Source organism: Rhinolophus sinicus, chromosome 14, assembly GCF_057876585.1.
Source record: "Rhinolophus sinicus isolate RSI-liver-muscle chromosome 14, RSI-T2T, whole genome shotgun sequence".
Taxonomy (NCBI): Eukaryota; Metazoa; Chordata; class Mammalia; order Chiroptera; family Rhinolophidae; genus Rhinolophus; species Rhinolophus sinicus.
In genome coordinates this window covers 118,700,064-118,720,493 of record NC_142514.1, presented here as the reverse complement: position 1 = coordinate 118,720,493, position 20,430 = coordinate 118,700,064, and the positions used below count along the sequence as shown (strand labels likewise).

At 33.8% G+C, this 20,430-nt stretch overlaps 1 protein-coding gene across 2 annotated transcripts in view; it reads left to right on the top strand.

Moving 5' to 3' along the window:
• CNTN5 (contactin 5) overlaps positions 1 to 20,430 on the top strand; it is a 1,286,475-nt gene that overhangs the window by 1,142,638 nt on the left and 123,407 nt on the right. For both annotated transcript variants that reach the window (XM_088791491.1, XM_019741696.3), the window contains 2 exons: positions 6,754 to 6,881; positions 9,086 to 9,261. In XM_088791491.1, the coding sequence (XP_088647617.1) occupies positions 6,754 to 6,881; positions 9,086 to 9,261 (304 nt within the window). The remainder of the gene's footprint in view (positions 1 to 6,753; positions 6,882 to 9,085; positions 9,262 to 20,430) is intronic.

Here is a 20,430-nt window from a genome sequence, read left to right as displayed (position 1 = left end):
AATTTTTTTGACATCACTATTAGCCATATATATATATATATATACACACACACACACACACACACACACACACACATATGATATGTCTCCTCAGGCAAGGGAAACAAAAGAAAAAAATAAACAAATTGGACTACATCAAACTAAAAAGTTTTTGCACAGTGAATGAAACCATTAACAAAATGAAAAGGTAGTCTATTTAATGGGAGAAGATCGCCAATGATACCTTTGATAAGGGGTTAATATCCAAAATGTAAAAGAACACATATGGGGCGGTCGGATGGCTGTTGGATAGATCATGAGCTCTGAACAGCAGGATTACTGGTTCGATTCCCACATGGGCCAGTGAGCTACACCCTCCACAACTAGAATGGAGACAATGAGCTGCTGCTGACCTTCCAGAGGGGCAGCCGGATTGCTCAGTTGGTCAGAGCACGAGCTCTCAACAACAAGGTTGCAGGATCATGGGATGGTGGGCTGCGCCCCCTGCAATTGAAAATTGAAAACAGGACTGGACTTGAAACTGGTCTGCTTCCTCCACAACTAGATTGAAGGACAACGACTTGGAGCTGATGGGCCCTGGAGAAACACACTGTTCCCCAATATTCCCCAATTAAAAAAAAAAAAAAAAGAACTCATACAACTTAGCAACAAGAAAAATAAAAACCTGATTTAAAATATGAGCAGAGGACCCGAATAGACATTTCTCCAAAGAGGTTGTACAGATGGCCAATAAAAATATGATAACATGCTCAACATCACTAATCATAAGGGACATGCAAATTAAAATCACGATGAGATATCACCTCACACCTGTCAGAATGGCTATCACCAATATATCAACAAACAACAAGTGTTGGCGAGGATGTGATGAAAAAGGAGCCCTCATGCACTGATGGTGGGATTGCAGATTGGTGCAGCCACTATGGAAAACAGTATAGAAGTTCCTCAAAAAATAAAAATAGAACTACTTTGGAATCCAGCAATTCCACTCCTGGATATTTATCAGAACAAACTAAACGCACTAATTCAGAAAGATATATATGCATCCCTGTGTTCACTGCAGCATTATTTACAGTAGCCAAGATATGGAATCAACCTAAGTGTCTGTCAATCAATGAATGGATAAAGAAGATGTGGTACATATATACAATGGACTATTAGCCATAAAATTAATGAAATCTTGCAATTTGTGGCGATGTGGATCAGCCTGGAGGGTAGGTATTATGATAAATGAAATAAGTCAGACAGAGAAAGATAAATACCATATTATTTCACTTAAAAGTATAATCTAAAAAACAAAATAAACGAAGCAAATAAACTCATGGATACAGAGAACAAATTGATGGTCTCCAGGTGGGACAGGTGTTAGGTTTGGTGTTACTTCATGAAAGAAGAAACACAGATGGGAAGTAAGCACACGAAAACATGCTCAACATTACTCATTAGTCATTAGGGAAATGCAACTTAAAACCATGATGACATTCCAGTATCTATTTATTGTAATATTTAGCTATAACTCAAACAACTAACTATAACAAGTGTTGTGAGAACTCTTATGCAATGGGGGAGAAAGGTGAAAGGGCTTAAGAGGTATTAATTAACAGTTATAAAAATAGTCTCGAGAATGAGTAGAGCATAGGAATATAATCAATAGTATTATAATAACTATGTGTGGTATCAGATGGTACTGGACTTATTGGAATGATCACTTTGTAAGGTACATAAATGTCTAATTGCTGTGCTGTACATCTGAAACTAATATAATATTGTATGTTAACTGTAATTGAAAAATATTTTTAAAAAAACAGAATTGTACACCTGAAACCTACGATGTAATTTTACTAACAATTGTCACCCCAATAAATTTTAATTAAAAATAAAACTATAAATTGAATTTTTCTGACTCAGAAATTATACTTTTAGCCATTTTTCCCAGAGAAACTAGCGCTTATGTTCATTCAAAAACTTGTACACAGATGCTTATAGCAACTTTATTTGTAATACAAAATTTTAGGATCTGCTTAGAATGTCCTTCAACAAGTGAATGGCTAAAGAAAATGTGGTGTATCCATGCCATGGAATACTATTCAGCAATAAAAAAAAATAAGCTAACACACACAACTTGAATGAATTTTTAGGAAATTAAGTTAAGTGAATTAAAAGGCCAATCCCAAGGTTACATATTCTAAGATTTCATTTATATAACATTTTTTCGGGGGGGGGGGGGGAGACAAGAAATGGAGGACAAACTAGTGGTAGGCAGGAATTAGGAACGGGGGGGGAGGAGAAGGATGATAGAAGTGTGGGATGAAGATGGGTGTGGCTATAAAAAGGAAAATGAAGAATCTTTTCAGTGTTAGAACTATTCTGTATCATGACTGTGGTGGTGGACATGCAAATGCTAAATGATAACATTGTGTACAACTTAAAACACACACACAAATGAGTAAATTAAAGCTGGGCAAAAAAGCTAAACACAATCAATGGATTGCATTAATATCAATATCCTGGTTGTAGTATTATGCTATAATTTTACAAAATGTTACCATCGATGGACACTAGAAAAAGCATACAAGGGAGCTCTGAGTATTATTTCATAAAACTGCATGTAACTCTACAATTATTTCAATTTTTTTCATTTGAATAAATAAATAAGTAAATATTTTATTATAGTATCAAAATCATAGGGATAAATCTGATAAGAGATATGTAAAACCTGTAAACTAGTAACTACAAAATACTGTGTAGAGAAATTAAAGACCTGAACAAATGGAGATGTATAATGTTCACGAATTGCAGGACCCTATTGTTTCAATTCTTCCACATATTGACTTAGAAATTCATTGAAATCCTAATCAAAACCTCAGCAAGTATTTTTTTTTAGAAATTGACAAGTTTTTTCTAAAATTCATATGGAAATGCAAAGAACATAGACTAGACAAAACAGTTTTGAAAAAGAAGAGAGAAGTAGGAAATCTTAATTTACCTGACTTCAAGATCATAATGATACAGTAATCAAGATGGTGTGGTTTTGTCATGAAGAAAGATAAACAGATCAATTGAACAAAAGAAAGTGACTACACATTTATGGACAATGGATTTTTTGACAGTGGTGAAAAGGTCATGGAGAAAACATAGTGTTTTTAAAATAATAGCATGGAACAATTGGATTACCATATCCAAAATAAATATAAGTTAGATTCATACCTCAGAGCATAAACAAAAAGTAACCCACAATGAATCACAAACATAAACATAAAACTTAGAACTATAAAATTTCTAAAAGAAAGCAGAAAATCTTTGTGACCTTAGGTTATATAAAGATTTCTTAGTACAACAAAAACACAAAGCATAAAATAAAATTGATAAATTGGATTTCATCAACATTAAGAACTTCTGCTGTTAGAAAAATGCTAAGACATGCCACAAACTGGCAGAAAATGTTTGCAAATTTCATACCTGAAAAAGGAGTTATATCTGGAATATAAAAAGAACTCTCAAACCTCAATAAGAAAACGACTCAAAAAAATTGGTAAATTATCAAATAATCACTTCACCAAAGAAGAAACACAGATGGGAAGTAAGCTCGTGAAAAGATGCTCAATGTCACTCGTTAGTCATTAGGGAAGTGCAACTTAAAACCATGAGGAGATTCTAGTACTACCTCCTTATAATAGTACTAGCTCAGACTAAAATGACTGACCACACGAGTATCAAGTGTTGTAAGAACTCTCATCCAATGCTGCTAGGACTATGCTGTAGAGCAACCACTTGGAAACACTACAACAGCTTCCTAAAAAGCCAAATATTAAACATAAACCAGATGATGCAGTCATCATAGTCCTAAAAATTTATTCAAAAGAAGGAAAAACAAATATCCATTAAAAACTTGTACACAAATGTTCATGGCAGCTTTATATGTAATAGCCCCAAGCTGAAAATAAGCCAAATGTCCATCCAAAGGTGAGTGGATAAACAAGTTGTGGTATATACACATAAGGAAATACCAACTCAGCAATTAAAAGGAATGTATTATTGATAATTCATGGATGACTCTCAGCTTAATTTCAATTATGCTGAGTGAAATAAACTAAACAAAAAGGAATATATGCATAATGTTGTAATTCTATTTATATAAATTCCTGTAAAAGTGCAAATTTAACTCTAGTAAGCAGATCAATAGTAGCCTAGCGATAAAGGTAAGGGTGGGAAGGGGATAGGGGAAGAGAATATGAGGGAACAGAGATGCTTTGGGTGTGATGTGCATGTTGATTGTCTTGACTGTGGTAATGGTTTCATGATTACTTCCATATGTGAGAACTTTTCAAAGTATACACTTTAAATGTATGAGCTTATAATATGCCTATCAATAAAGCAAGATGAGAGCCAAGATATCTGCAGGTCTAGGCAGAAACTCATGGAGAAATTAAGAGACCAGAATATACTAAGCATCACTTGATACTGAATGTTAGAATGCTGGTTTGCATTTCTAAGATCTCTTCCTACCTCCAATAGACCTTCGCTTTACCCTTCCCTTAACACCCTACTCCATGTTCAAGGATGTCTCAGCAGAATTAATCCCCAAATCTGAAAATTCCAAATGTAGGAGTCACATGCAATAATAGCAGAGGAAAGAAGATAGATAGAGGTAGGAAATTGCAAGGAAATATTTATTCAATATTCAGTTATCTAGTAATTATGTATGCAATAGCCAGACATAATGTAAATCATATTCATTGTCTAATCAATTTTTTTTTCTTTTCTCAGTTTGAAAAATGAGCTCATCTGATAAGGATGTACAATATGAATTAGTAGATAGGTTTTCGGTTAAATGACACTGCCAGTTGACAGATGAAAAACATCATGGTACTTAAAATTCTTCGTCCCCCAGTGTATCAGTAGCCTACAGTACAAGAGTGTTCATAAACTATCTTTCAAAGGAAAATATAATATATCGTATGCTGTCAGTGAGAAAGGACTTACCTTAAATCAAGAGCTGAAATACTGCCAGTATGTAAGATACATTTATTTCTTTAAAGGAGGTGAATTTTAAGCCAAACTTCTTACCTTCTAGATTAGAATTTACACCAGTCAGTAAAGTCCAGATATTTTCAAGATATTGACAAGGAGCACAAATTACAGTCATTTGCTAAATTTCAGTAAAGTTTGTTATTCTCCCAAGAGAATGCCTATTTGTTTATAAAAAATATATATTTTTTGCTTTCAAATATGTCTTTTTTGTAACTTTGTATTTGGGGGATTGAAATGTAATAAATGCATTATACTGCATTTTTATAGAAACTGAGCACTACCTAAATAAATGAACATAATGTTTCATTGGACGTCTTGACTAGATTACATATCTTTTGAGATCACTGTGTTTTCCAAATATCTCAAGTTAGTATCAACCCTAGACATAAATTACAAAATCAAATTCTCTATTCCTAGTTTGCCTTGCTTCTAAATTTATCTACATTCTTACATGTTGTAAATCAATTTTGATTGATATCGAAAACAATATGATGTTTTTAAACTGGTATCTTTATTGATGACTACATGTAAGTATAAATTCATAAGCAATATTCAGCATCTTAGAATCTAATCCAATTGTTATAAAGTTCAGTGATCTCAGTAACTCGGTTCTGGGTGATTGGCAAGATTGAATAAACATTTTCAAATAACCTAAATGATGTTGACTAAACAGATTCAACCATTCTTGTATCTTAAATAGTCTAATATTATCACATTGCTATAGAATAAACTATTTTCAGGACTAGGAAGATCCAATTTTAGGATTTCAAGTTCAATGGAGTCACTGGTTCTTACCAAAAGCAGTGCAGTCAGTTACATTCTCTTTCCTAAAAGAAGCCAGTCCAAACTCTAGTGGCATATCAAATAAAACTACCAACAGCCACTTCTATTATGTTCAGGTTCCTTTAGTAGGTTGATGCACCAGTGAAGTAATGGGTTGTATTTCAGTAGCTTAGAAGAAAGAAAAGGACAAAAATACTAATTTAATTTAAATCTGTGTATTTCTGGAATGATGACTACATAAGAGACTACAGTAATCCTAAATATCAAACTCATTTTCACTGATTTGAAAAATTTTCAATACTGTAATTTTTCACCTTCATATAAGACTTAAGGTTTACTTTTAACAAAGATCTCAATTGAGCCCAAATGCAAACTCAGATAGCATGCTTTTATGTTTAAAAAGTGAAGTGCGAGCCGCCCAGGTATCAGGTCTCAATTTCATACCCTTGCAGCACAAGTGGCACTGGAGAGAAACTACCATAAATCATCTCTTGGCTGTATACAATTAATTTTATGTTCTGCACCTGTCCTCCTCTATGTTTTTTCTTTTTATATTTGATTTTTGAGGTCACTCTTGGTTTGAGGTGAAATACGCAAGCTTAATATTAAAATATTGCTGGGTGATATTATAGCATAAGTTTTAATAACTAAATTCAAGGTCACCTTTTCCACAAGTTTTAAAATTAACTGTCAAAAAAGTATCAAAAGAAAAATAACCTGTAAGTGTCTAACCCTTTTAAATATGAGAAGATATTAAGTTGGTTTATTGCATAATTTCTTCAAGGGTAAAACATTTCTACTATCACTGCATATTTTCACAGTGATCTTTTATCTTACTTATTATTACCTTGGAAGTGGTTTCAGACTTCATCAGAGTTTCTTACTACTTAGCTGATTTTCAGTAAAACAAGGAAAAAAAATTTTTTTAATGATTTTCAGAATAGCTATTCTTCCAGACGGGAGTCTACGGATCCTAAATGCTTCTAAATCAGATGAGGGAAAGTACATTTGCCAAGGGGAAAATGTCTTTGGTTCTGCTGAAATCATAGCTTCAGTATCTGTAAAAGGTAAGTAAATGTGGATAAATATTTCATAAGCGTCATTTCACAGCTTTATCAGAAAGTGAATCAATATAATATACAGGTATATGTGTTTGCACGTATGTGTGTGTATGTTCCTGTTGATAAAATACATTGTAAAAGTAGAACTAACACAGCCAAATTGACCCTTTCCATTATTTAGGGGACATAAAGAAAGGAATGCTTTGTGGTAGAAATTTAAATCTTTTCCTTTGAACAAAATACGTGAGAGGATAAAGAAAGCTTTGTGAGATTTTAGTTGGTGTCTCAAAATTTAAAAGCATGCTAACAGTATAAACACATTTTTCATCTACCAAGACTAATTTTAGCATTAATCAGTCATATTCCTTTATTACCACTTCAACAGGGGATTTGGGGCAGAAAGGAGTAGCAGGAGGAAGGCGTGAATGGGAGGTGTGGAGTGTGCATCAGATAAACTGACACCAGAGCTGCTCTTTGAGGCTGGCGTTGGGCATTTTTTATATAATATCATTTTTAAAAATTACAAATATTGCTGCCTAATATTTCTGTGAGTTTTATGTTTCTAAAGTGAAGGGATTTCAAGCTTACAACCTTCTTTTGAGACTACATGTCACTGCTTAATGTTAAGAAAAATCTCATATTGTAGGCAGTCCCTTTGATTGGTAAAGGAATATTTTTCACAACTGAACTACATATCCTTATTTTTTTTTCCATGTGTGCATGTATTGTATATTGAATCATACTTTGGCGACAAAAATAGGAAAATGTTAATTTTCATTCATTAGAAATAGAAAAGTAATTAAAATAGCCAGTACTCTGATATTTTAGAGAAGAGGGAAACATCAATGGAAGGAAGAAACAGAATTTAAAAGATGTCTTCATTTATAGTATACATTATGGGAATCCAACTCAGTCTTCTGCTTCCAGTCTTATTCCTTCTCTGTGCTAAATAATGTATTTTTCATACTGAGGCAGTGCGGGATCCAGAGACTTTTTTTATATAATGACAAAAATGTTTTCTGTTCATCATGAGATAAATTGAATATTTATTTCCATGGAATATTCTAATTCGCACAAAATTTAAACTAGAGTATGATGTGATTATCTGTCTTCTCTGATGAAGCCAAAACTTAGACTGCCACACAAAATACCTGACTTCTAAAATGTTAACATGTATAGCGACATTCCTTGCCTGGTCGCACCTCTCAGTGACCACTGAGAAGGAGGTTATCGGTTATGGTTAAGAATGGTGCTTCATCAGAGTATGATATTTGCAACAATAGAGCTAGAATAGGAAAATTGGGCTAATTTTTAATCATTTGTGTCAGTCATCTTGAGGCATCTACAATCAGAAATTTACTTAAAAAGAAAGATAAAACCAAAATCCTGTCTCCATCATTTCCCTACTTTATTCAAATTAACACATGATATTACGATTATTTGATCACTATCTTAAGTAACCCTTAGACATACAGCTCAATTAGCCATTATTGCTTCAAAGTTTTTCTAAACCCTGTAAAAATGTATGTATTTCTTAATTGAATTGAATCATTAAGTAATTAAAAAACATTGTTTTTCTCAGAAACATTTTCATTCAATATTTTGCCTTTCTTTTCAGATCTCAAAACATTCATAATCTATTAGAGTGATTTTTTTTATAATCAGCCAGAGGTGCCTATCAACATCTTTTCTACTCATAAGAGGGATTGGTGTAATAGTAGTATTATATTTCTATCTCTGTTCAGATACTTATTTGAGGGGAGGTGCTTCCTATAACCTTTAAACAAGAGGACTCACCTAATTCTTCCTCCTTAAATATGGAGCATTTTTTATTGTAAAAATCCTTTTATTTATACTTGATGATCCTTATAGGTGGGCAGGGAGGCTGTGGCTTCTTTTTCTGATTTATCTCCTTCCAGAATACCAAATTCCCCGTGTAGTTACATAGTCTCTCATCTTTTTCATCCAAGTTGACTTCTTAATAGGAACAGGGACCTTTAAATCATCACTCCCCAATAGAAGCATAGTAAAATGCCTTAGCATACCAAAATGTAATATTTCAACTAATAATAGTTTATTTAAGGATGTGTATCTGAAACAACTGTGTTGCGTAAATTCCTTGTTTAAGCTTCCCTCTATTATTTAAAATATAGAAAGCAGGTAAATATTATGTGTTCATTATGTTAATCAATGCATTTTTATTTCTATAGAACCTACAAGAATAGAACTTACTCCTAAAAGAACAGAGTTAACAGTGGGAGAAAGCATCGTTCTTAATTGCAAAGCAATTCACGATGCTAGTTTGGATGTCACTTTCTACTGGACACTAAAAGGACAGCCTATTGATTTCGAAAAAGAAGGTGGACATTTTGAAAACATCAGGGCCGTAAGTTAATACACTTTTATTTTTTGAGTAATAATAATTTTAGAAATTTAGACTCAATTGTAAAAACTTTCTTATCTATGAAATGCTAAGCAAAAATAGGAAAAAATCCATTTGATTTTAATGACTACATTCTTTCATTAGTTTATACTGTGTCAAACTGAAAGAAATAATTATTTTAAAACCCCCAGTAAGAAATTGGGAATACTTTATTATGCAAATCTGGTTTCTTTGCCACTTTTATTTACTTGATTAATAATGTTAATGTTAACTAATTACTTCTCAAAAGTTATGTTGCTGCATAAAGTGGCAAGTGTTATTTAAAACATTAATAGTAATTATGATACAATACATAAGTAAAATAACTTGCCTGCTCTACTCCTCAAGAAGTAGTAATTTTGGGAGATTTTTAATTTTCTCATAGGCTATAGAGCTAAACTATATAACCCATAGTCAGAAATGCACGTTAACCTTAGATAAACATTCACAGACATACTAATGTCTTGTCTACCAAACCTTTTCTTTGTAATATTTTCTTTTATTTTATGTATCTACATGGCAATCAACTACATAGAGTGGGAAGTCTTTTGACCCAAATTTTATAGAACTATCACAGTGTCGTAATTCAATAGAGATGTGAAAAAACACCTCTTTCCCCCACTGTCTTATTTAAGACATAGAAGAAGAGTAACAGAAAAAAAGCCGGTTGGAATTACGGTAGCAGAGAGAGATTTGGGCTGCAATATCCTTTCTATATTAGCTAAAGAGATGAATCCAAATACAATTTATGAATCCAATTTAAAATGTTGTCATATGCTTATTAACATCAGTTTATTTTTCTCTAAATATTTTGGGAAGTACATATTTTGGGAAAACTCAGCTGTAATGAGCCCAAACATGTAAAACTCAGTTTGGACTAAATTTTATTATAAAGGTAATATGACACAGTGAAAAAAGTCCTAGACCAAAAGTCAGGAATTTTCTGGATCTATTTCTACTTAAATCCCTAATCAGCTGTGTATCAAAAAGTGAGTCACTCAACTTGTCTGGGCATTAATCTCAGTGAAAAATAAAGTGAACAAATCTAAGATCCCTTCTCACTCTAGAATCTGATAAATTTATATTAGAAGAGTAAACATGAGCTCTCTTTCTTACATTTGTCAATGTAACCAAAATTAAACATTTTCTTCCAAATTATTCTTTTTATCCTGGTTTACTTTGTAATTAGTGGGAGAGTCTGCAAGAAATAATTACCAACTGCATTGTTTACATCTCATTAAATAAATTAGTTTTAATTATTAATGGTTTAATGTACCATGAATGTCACAAAACAGATCCAGAAAAATATGTTAGAAAAAGATTACATTTAAAAACAAAAAATATACCATCAAAAGTATATCTTCTCAGGATTATCAGTAAACATTCATTTGGAGTGATCACATATATAAAGTAAAAATATGTCTAAAATGAATATTGTTATTTTTCTTTCTATAAGCGTCCCCCTCTTTATCTTAAAATACCAATAGAGACATTAATGGTCCTGGTCAAATTATGTCAATTCTTGTTTTTGTCTCTTGGACATTGCAACTTCAGTTTGATGTCATTCATTTGCATCAGTAAATACCTTAAATCCCTTTCATAGGGTTGGCAGGTAATAGTATCTGCTATATTCCTCTTTACATACATGATACTATTGTCCTTGAAAAGTACACAATTGACTTCTTAATCCCTGTTAACCTTGTTACAAGCCATATTAAAATTAGGCTCTGGATTGTAGACAATGATAATAAACTATAGAATAGAAGAATAAAACAAATTATATTGAGAAGTGAGAAAAATATTTAGGTTTAAGGTAATATAGGACATCATTTTTAGTATATTTAGAATAATTAATATAAATATGTATATACTTAAAAATTTGGAAGCTTCGAACTGGAATGTTCAAAATAAATCATTTATCTGTTTTCTCCCAATTTCCTCAAATACTGGTTGGGTCCTGAATCCCTTCAGGGGCGTACACTGGAGAGAACTCCATTTTATGATATTGAAAAAACAGGGAAAAAATAGGAAAGAATTGTATCCCCGGCCTACGCTTCTTCTTGTGAATTAATATGTGTGAGAAAGAATGTGAGAAGAAGGAATGAAAGTGTTAGACAAAAGGGAGATTTGGGAAGATCTCTGGACTAGTGGATACCTTCTGTATGAGAGGCCAGTTGAAGACTCTAGAAATAAGAGGGGTAGGACAGACAGGACTCAGAAGAGTCAACTGGGGTGATCTGTGTCCTGCTCTGAGCTTCAAAGGAGAGACAATGAAGAGACCATAGGGGTCTAGGCTGGCTTAGCAGAGTAAGAAAGCCCAACAGATTTCAGGGACTTAAACAGAATACAGTGTGCCTTTGACGGGAGCCCTGGGACCTAACCCCCTAGCGGATGATTATGTGTGGGTTAATCGGAAGAGAAAGGGCGGTAAAAGTTTTAAGCACATTTACATTGTAGTGTGTCAAATAAATCAACTAAATCTCTGACATAGATAAACAAACCAATGATGTTGATATATAGCATCTTGTATAGCTTAATGCCAAATATAGCTTAATGAAGTTCTCTACCTTTAAACTAGTTGTAGTATTGTCTTTTATACACAGCCTTTGATTTGTAGATAAAGCTCTGGGCAAATTTGTATATGTAGTTTTTATGACATCTATATACAATACACATTTTTATGTGTTAAATAAAACAGTGCTTTTGGACTGCATTCTAAGAAAGTGAATAGATAAACATATAATCACATCAGGTTAAAAAATAATAACTCTTGCTTTGAAATCTAAATTAAAACATCTATAATGCAAATGCTTTTATTTCTTTTGCCCTCTTTACTTAGGCCATGTTTTACAAATCCAGCAATACGACAGATTTGGAGTGAGTCCATTAATGGAGCCACTGTTAAAAGGGTGTGTGCAATCTGTTAGGCCATAAATATTTGACCCAATTCATCAGTATCACTTTTTAGGCAGTGAGGATGAATTAACTTGAAAGTGGCAGTTCAGTGAGGCTATTCTTGAGATTTTGAGTTCGATTCTGTTTTACAAGCTAAGTGCTGTGGGGGATCCAAAGTAAACGGCATGGCCCTTCACCCCTAAGAAAGCCCAATTGAAGGGGAGAGATAGCAGGATAGGCCAGTTAGGAATCTGTAACGGTAGTATCACCAGAGAACTCTGTGCATTCGGCTGGCGGGAGGACGTGGTGTTTGACCTAGACCTGGACAGGCAGGATCTTGCCAGGTGGCTAAGAGAAGAAGCTACATTCCAGATAGAGCAAGCAGATGATAGAAAGGCAGAAGAATTTAGAGCACGTTTTCAGGAACAGTGAGGAACCACTCGCCCTGACAGCAACAGTGAGGGCACTTAGTAGACAAGTCGATATTTGTTGAATAAATTTAAAGGGAAGCAGCAGAGGCCTCATTAAAAAGTAAAAGACACTGATTTCTGCGCTGTGGAATGGGGGTTGTATTTCGAATTCAGCAGGGAGCAATGTGATTCAGATTTGTTTTTTTAGGAAGATATTTCTGACAGCTGTGTGGAGCAGGGATTGAATTGCTCTCTAGGCTGGTTAAACAGAGATGACAATGAGGTCGACCATTATAAGCTTTGGCCTTGAATAACCATCATGTTATCAAATAAAGCATTTACGATTGTGTTTTGATACAATTGTTTATGCTAGGCAGAGGTCTGTGAGAACCTCAGTACTCTCCAGAGTTCTGAAGAGCCCCTGAGCATAGCCATGTGGCTCCCAAACCGCAGTCTTAATGGAGGACTATGGTGATCCATTGTTTCCCAGGGATTTGAAATCCCCAATTATTCATTTCAGATGTAAACATGATGGTTCTTCCTTATAATGCATAAAGAACAGTTATACTAAATATCATGGTAGCCTACAATTTGCTCTGTTTTTTTGGCAGAGAGAAAAAACACATTTCTCATCAGGATGGTTAGCTAAAGAACTGCCCTTTGCATTGTGAACTCTTCACACATGCTAAATTGCAACTAAATGGGCAACCAAATCAAAAGTGTATTATTTGAATGGTCCTTCATATTTACCCAATTATCTGGTTATAACTGTACACTTGGGAAGGCAGAGTAGGGATATTTGACCCCAATTTCTAATGAGGAAACTGAAGCATAAGATTTTTCTAGGCCACATGAATACTAAATTGGGGTAACAAGATTAAACACAGTGTGAGTTTTAAACTGAGTTATGTTGATTCCTCTTTATAAAGATTACCTTCTCTGTATTCATTGACCATGATGTGTTCAGCCCTTGCCTGTAAACTGTGGGAAATAAAAATAAAAGGAAGATTTGGTTCTAGTCTTTAATGAATTTAAAGATAATGTAGAACATTAATTCCAAATATATGACCATAGAAAACAATTACTAATTTTTTGTTACAGGCAAATATTCTTGGAGGTCAGAAAAGAGATTAATGTAAGTTATTAGCATTGTGGAGAAAAGCAAAAAAAAAAAAAAAAAAAAAAAAAAAAGGAATTAATTGCATGCCAAGTACTCAGCTAAAAAATATTTATACAATAGCTCATCAATTCCTCAAAACTGTCACAGGAAGTAATATTATTTGGGGAAAAGGTGCTACCTGACCTAGACTGCAAAGGATGGATAGTATTAGGATTGGAAAAAAATAAAGAGAAAGGCAATGTAAAATGGGAAAAATATTGTATCTCAGGGTTGTGAAAGGATCTTGGAGATTATTGAGTTTGTCCTAAATTGACACCTTGCTTCTCTGTCAGTATCATGAGTGTCTTCTGTAACTCTTTTAGTGATGAGGAACTCATTCTTCTGAAGTAGTCCATTCCATTACCAACCAGATCTGACTGTTAGAAAGTTGGAAAGTAGAAGTAATAGTGATATTCTGTATACCACGTATAGGAATCATGAATCATATCCATGGTTTTTGTGCAGTTTCAGGTAGATAAAAAGGGGCCACAATATAAACTCCTTAATACCTTAAGGGTTTTACTTTCACTGAAAAGTTCTAGCCTACTCAGTGTTCTCATTATGTTTAAATCTATTCCTAGTTTATCTTCTTAGGAATTAGTATCTATTTCCTGAGGAGTAAAAGTCTCAGAATAGAAGACAGTGAGTGCTCACCAGAAGACAGCACCATTCTCTTTCCTGGTGGATCAATGTTATTGTTTTTAGAAGGAATAAAATCATTGGACCCACTGCCACGGTTTACTAAGGCACAACGTTCTGAGGACCTCGCGAGCATCTAGTGCACCCTCTTTTTCATCCTATTAGCAGATATAAGTCTCAGAGCCACTTCATGACTAATCAGGAAGCATACAAAAGGGCAGAGAATCACGAAATATAACAAAGGCACACATTCTCTTTGGCTCATTCTACTCACTAGTAATAGTTACATTTTCAAGTAATGTGGCCTCCTGGACTCTGAGCCCTACCCTCTCCCTGACTGGCAAGGTGTTTGTCCTTGCCCATCACTTGATTTCATGCCTCTGGGTTATTGTCTTGCTCTGAATCTTGGCATCCTGGTAATTCACCAACTTCCTGTTTTCTGCTATAGTTTTTGGACTGCCACATATTTGCTTTACAACAGTTCTCTCCCAGTCTTTTACCTAACTTAACAAAGAAGTCACTTTGTCATTTTAATAGGACTGAATAATAGAGTAACCACCAATCAAAAAAGAGAGAGGTCACCCTCAAGCCCTTAGAAGTTTCAGACATTTCAGGAAAGTGTACCATATCCATTTTCCCTGCTTGTCTGTGTTAAAGAATGTGCCTGCACCCACTATCTTCCCCAAGTAGTAGTAGTTTCCACAGTAAAAAAAGATAGCCCATCTGTTTTTTAATATGTGTGTACATTTCATGTAGTCATACGCTCCTGACCAAAATATGTCCTTAAAATATGTGATTCTAAAACATGTTATACATTAAAGAAATAAGCTAAACTGTGGGGTCCCTAAATGCAGAGGCTAAAATGCTGTTTTATATTTGATCACTTTGTACGGTAGATGTCCACAAAATAGTCAGTCAGTCAATGTTTGTTGAATACAAAAAAATAAAAACTTGATATTAAGCATTTTCTCAGTTTACCCACCTATTGTATTATTTCAGAGGTTTCAATAAAATTAAATAATGCATAAAATTCTATTAAAACCTGTTATTATAAAATATTTTATTTTTTTGTGTTTTTATTTTTTACACAAAATTGGATGATCACTTTAGCACAGTTTGGAACTGAATGAAAGGTGACTGCCTTAGAAGCATCTGAGATAGTCTATTATTGGGAGACACTTACTTAATTTCTGGGGGTGTATCACAGCTGGATAGTAATACCATGTTGATTATTCACCTCCATTTTTACTCTGTTCCCTCTCACTTTTTGTAGTTTGTCTAATGTGGTAAAATACCTCCAAAGTTATCACATATAAGAAGACAGGCTTAGCCATCCAAGTCACACAGGCCTCACGTTGTTCATTTAAAGATAGTCCACCAAAACCAACCTTTTGGTCATGGTTCTATGGTAGGGCTGCAGAGATTTTTTCATTCACTTAGATGCTCCATTTTTGATAGATGTTTTATCTTTATAATATATTTACAGAGCATTATTGGTGATAGGAAAGTTACTCGCTTCTCTGAAATGCTTTATAGTGCAGCGCTATAGGTTGATTGGTTGGTTAGTTGGTTGGTTGGTTGGTTGGTTCCTTGGTTGGTTGGTTGGTTGAATTTATTTATTTATTGGGAAAATAAAACTTACTGATAAAGGCAATTTTATTGTAGGCCATGCTGGGAGATATCAGATCATTAACCTGTGTTCTGTGAGGAGATAAAACTATCATAGCTTCCACAGATTCTTATCGGAACTAGCTGGATGTTTCAGGTTATTGGTTTGGGAAAAGTAGGGGATGAAAAACAGAAAACACTCCTTACCACTTAGTAGATTTTTATTTTTTAGATTAAAAACTCCAGAAATTAAAAAGTGCTTACATGTCTAGAACTCATTTTTTCCCTTTTGGAAGTTTTCTTTTTCTTGAAAATTATTTTTTCAATATAGATAGATAGCTAGCCAGCTAGATAGATGATTGATAGATAGATAGATAGATAGATAGATAGATAGATAGATAGATAGATAGATAGATAGATAAACTCAAACTGGATTTCTGTAATACTCTGTTCTCTTTCTTTGGATGTTTTTATCCAACCAAAGGATGAATTTAATCTGGAATGAAGTCCCTGTGTCTTTGGAAATGTGACCATTGGTAGGCCCCAATAGGTTTTTGCAATCGTTGTTCTTAACTTTGACCATGAAGTCTATTGCATTTATTTTAGTGATTTTTATTAAACTAAATTCTCACCTAAGTCATTTTCAATAGTGAATTACTTAGACTTACTTCATCTTTCTAATATGTGTAACAAACTTCTAATAAGTATTTACATGGAAAATAGTGCTCTGAATATCTTGACTTTCAGTTCAGAATTTCCATGGTATTTATTCATTATCACTCTAAATTTCTATTAATTATCCGGCATTTGTACATTGAAAAATAATCAGCAGTTGCCTCTAGAGCTCCTTTATCATCCCAATCTGACAAAGATTTATTTTTAAAACACAGCAAAAGTTTTAATGAATTATATATGTACTAAGCAGTTTAGAAAGAATAAGTAAATAAATGCATACTGTCAAGCCCATTTTTTAAATTATAAAATCGTAACTTTCTACTTATATCAAATGTTCAAGTCAAGTTACTGAAATGAGTATCTAAATGATTTTCAGAGCCTAATACATATCTTTCCTCAATATTGCAATTTTGCCCATATTCAGTAGTGCTTTCATTTTTTTACTTAAGAGGCTTCTATTTAAATCTTGATTTTTTTTTTTTAGTACCTGTTTTCCTCTTGTTTACCTGTACTCCTCTCCCTTTCATTATTCATATTGATTTGTGGGCCTGTTCAAATGAATTGAATTAGGAAGGATAACTAAGTATGTGAGTTTTATTTAGGGGGTTTGTTTTTGACAGAAGAAAAAGAAATTCCAATTAAGAGCTACGTAGGCTAAAATATATAAATAGAATTTTATATCATGAGAACTTTTGCCCTTTCTCTCTCGTATGTAGTATTTCAATTGACAACAACATTGTGAGTCAGGCAAGTTGTATATAAATAAAGAAACTGGGCCCCAGGAAGGAAGAGTGGTGAAGGGTCTCACTACTGAGGTTCGGGACAACACAAGGCATACTTACCACACAGCCACCATTATCATTTAAGTTTCTTTGAGCTTCAAACTTCATTGTGTTATACAACAGAAAGAGTTCATCCACCTAGTGCTAGCACAGCCAAACACGAGAATTGCCCTGGAGAAACATTGGCTATTTTATTGATGAATGGCACCATCCATGAGAACAGGAAGCTAATGCTCAAAAGCCCGAACTTCTCGATGTTGTGTAGTTTACAGATTATACAGGGCAAAATTACAAAGCACCGTGGGTTAGGTGTTCAGGGTGGTTCTGGGAACTGATTGGTCCAAGGTGAGTTAAGGGTAATGAATCATTTCTTCAGGTCTTGTGGACAGTTCTGAGGTCTACGCTGGCATCTCTCTTTCTGCTTTCATGAGACAGTAAGCCAGGGAGTCATTCCACCTTAGGGCTCAGCAGCTGAAACATAACTTAGGTCAAGATGTTATCTTTTATCCTGCCAGAGGGCCAGACCGTATAACCATTGGTCAGGTCGGGGCTACTGTCTTCTGCTGCCTGGGGGTTGCTGATTATCCAGGAAGAAGGTTATGTCTCCGAGGAGTATGAAGAGACAGAGAGGATTTCTAGAGCTGGGATTTAAAAGTAAATTTAATCAAAGTCATAAGGACTCTTGGTTTCAATTGCCATGAATAATATTCCAAATCTGGTTTGACGTTTCAAAGCAAAAATATAAAGAACTAAAACAAACTGTAATTCTTCACTGTGGTATTTTGAAAATCAAAGACATAAAGAGATTGTGTTTCTTCTCTGCAGTCTCACATCTTGAGCTGGATAACAACCTATTTTTGTCTTACTTCCTTGATCACTATTAAACATTAAAATCATATGTTCTAACAAAAAAAAATCATATGTTCTGTAACATCAAATCACCAAATTGTTAAAAAAAATCCTCCCATAAAAGTTACTGAGAATGAGTTGAAAAACATCTTAAAATATCCTGCTACGCTTGCTTCTTCAGATGTTCTGTGGGTGTGTTTTCCCATTAATTAAAGCTCACTCTCTGGCTGCTATAATTGTTTCATTTTATAGTGTTTGAACCACTTTTTATCAACTTCCCTTTTGAAGATTCTCTCAAAATGAATATCAGGTGCTATGTTATATTGTTTCTACTGCTGAAAATGAGGCAAAGAATGTAGAATGCAGAGGCTGCAGCTGTTCTTCTGAAAAAGATATTCAGTTTCCACATTTAAGACGTTTAAAATAATATATTTTCCTACTAGGTACATTACTTACAGCACTGTTAGTTTCACCTGAGTTTTTCACCACCAAAATTCAGTTTTCAAGTCAGGTAGCAGATTCTGTCCTTTTTCTCACTGGCATTGCTTCCAGTGCTTCCATTATACCTTTCCCATCCCTCCACCAAAGCAAGTATCAAATTCTACTATAAATACTGCTTGATTCTTTCCCATCTAGTCTTCACATTTCCAGAATTTAGGAACATGTTTATTTTCTGAACTCAACACAGAACCTGGTACACATTAAAGATTAAATAAATATTTGTAGAGTTGCTAAAGGAATAAGTGAAGGTAACAGTATATGAACTAAAAACTAGCCACTTACAGTAGTCCACTTAGAAACAAAGGTTGACTATCATATCAAAAAAGCTTTTTTATTTTTTGCTAACCGAGGAGAGTTTCTGACTTCTATTATACAGAATGTCAGTGATCAATAGCTTTATTCATTTTGTTTCACATGAAATTTAAATGTTTTGATATTGTGCCAAAAATAATTGTTTTCTCTAGAAATAATAATCAAAGTTTTTAATAAAAGGAAAATATACATATACAATGGTTTCTGGTTATGTTGAAATAATGCTGATATGTTTTATTAGTTTTCTATCATTTTAAAAGAATGCCCTGCTTATGTATCTATGTATCCAGGGGATATAATTTAACCTACAGAGTGATGACATACATAATATAATATGGCTTTTAACACTAGAATTTTTATGTTGTAGAAATATTATATAAAAGAAGATTATTCTTTTTAGTTTTTGAAAGCTTTGGTAAATAAAAGACTATTCTTATTCTCTAATACCACATAAAGCTCAGGATTTTTATAAGCAAACAGGGTTCAGTTTTACATTTTGAAATACTACTGATATGTAAGGATTGTGCTTTAGACTGACTCCTATATTCTCAAAGTGATTTTCAAAGAGTTGGGTTTTTGAGAGGCCATTATTTTCAAGACATATTTAAAATTCTACCTTTATTCTGCAATTCCTCTTTCTACATCTGTTTTGTATTAAATTCTAAAGGGTGCCTAAGTGTTATGATGTATTTAGCTTTAGCTTTTCAAAACCCTCTAGTTTCTTTCATGGACTATTTTTATCATATTATAATATAAAAGTGACTTTAGGAGTCTAGAATTAATAACGCGGTAGGTAGCCTCTCAAAGTTGTTCTCTCTCTTAGAAAAAAGGAGGAAGAGGGAATTTTAGAAATAACTATTGGTCTATTATTGTTCACTTTCTTTCTTCATCTGATAGCTCTCTTTTATAAGTGAAGTAGAAAAGATCAATTTAGAGAATTTGGAAAGCACGACACCATTTTCTTTAATGAATAATCGATGGCTCTAGAGAGTGTTCATCAGTGTACAACAGATTAATTCTGAATATGTCACAATTTCACAAAGATTTATTGAGTATCTATATACTAGGCACTTGTCCAGGAACCGAGGATTCTGTAATAATCAATAACAAACATTCTATGGGGGCGTGTCTGAATGAATATAACTGAGGTGCTGCTTTTGAGGAGCGTAGTCCTCCTGAGGAATAGACTTATAAATCGACAGGTGGCAAAAGCAATGGAAGCAGTACGTTTAGGGAACTCAGTCCAAGTTACACATCATCCAACCTGTGGAAGCAGAGCAGATTTACTAAGCCAAGTACTACC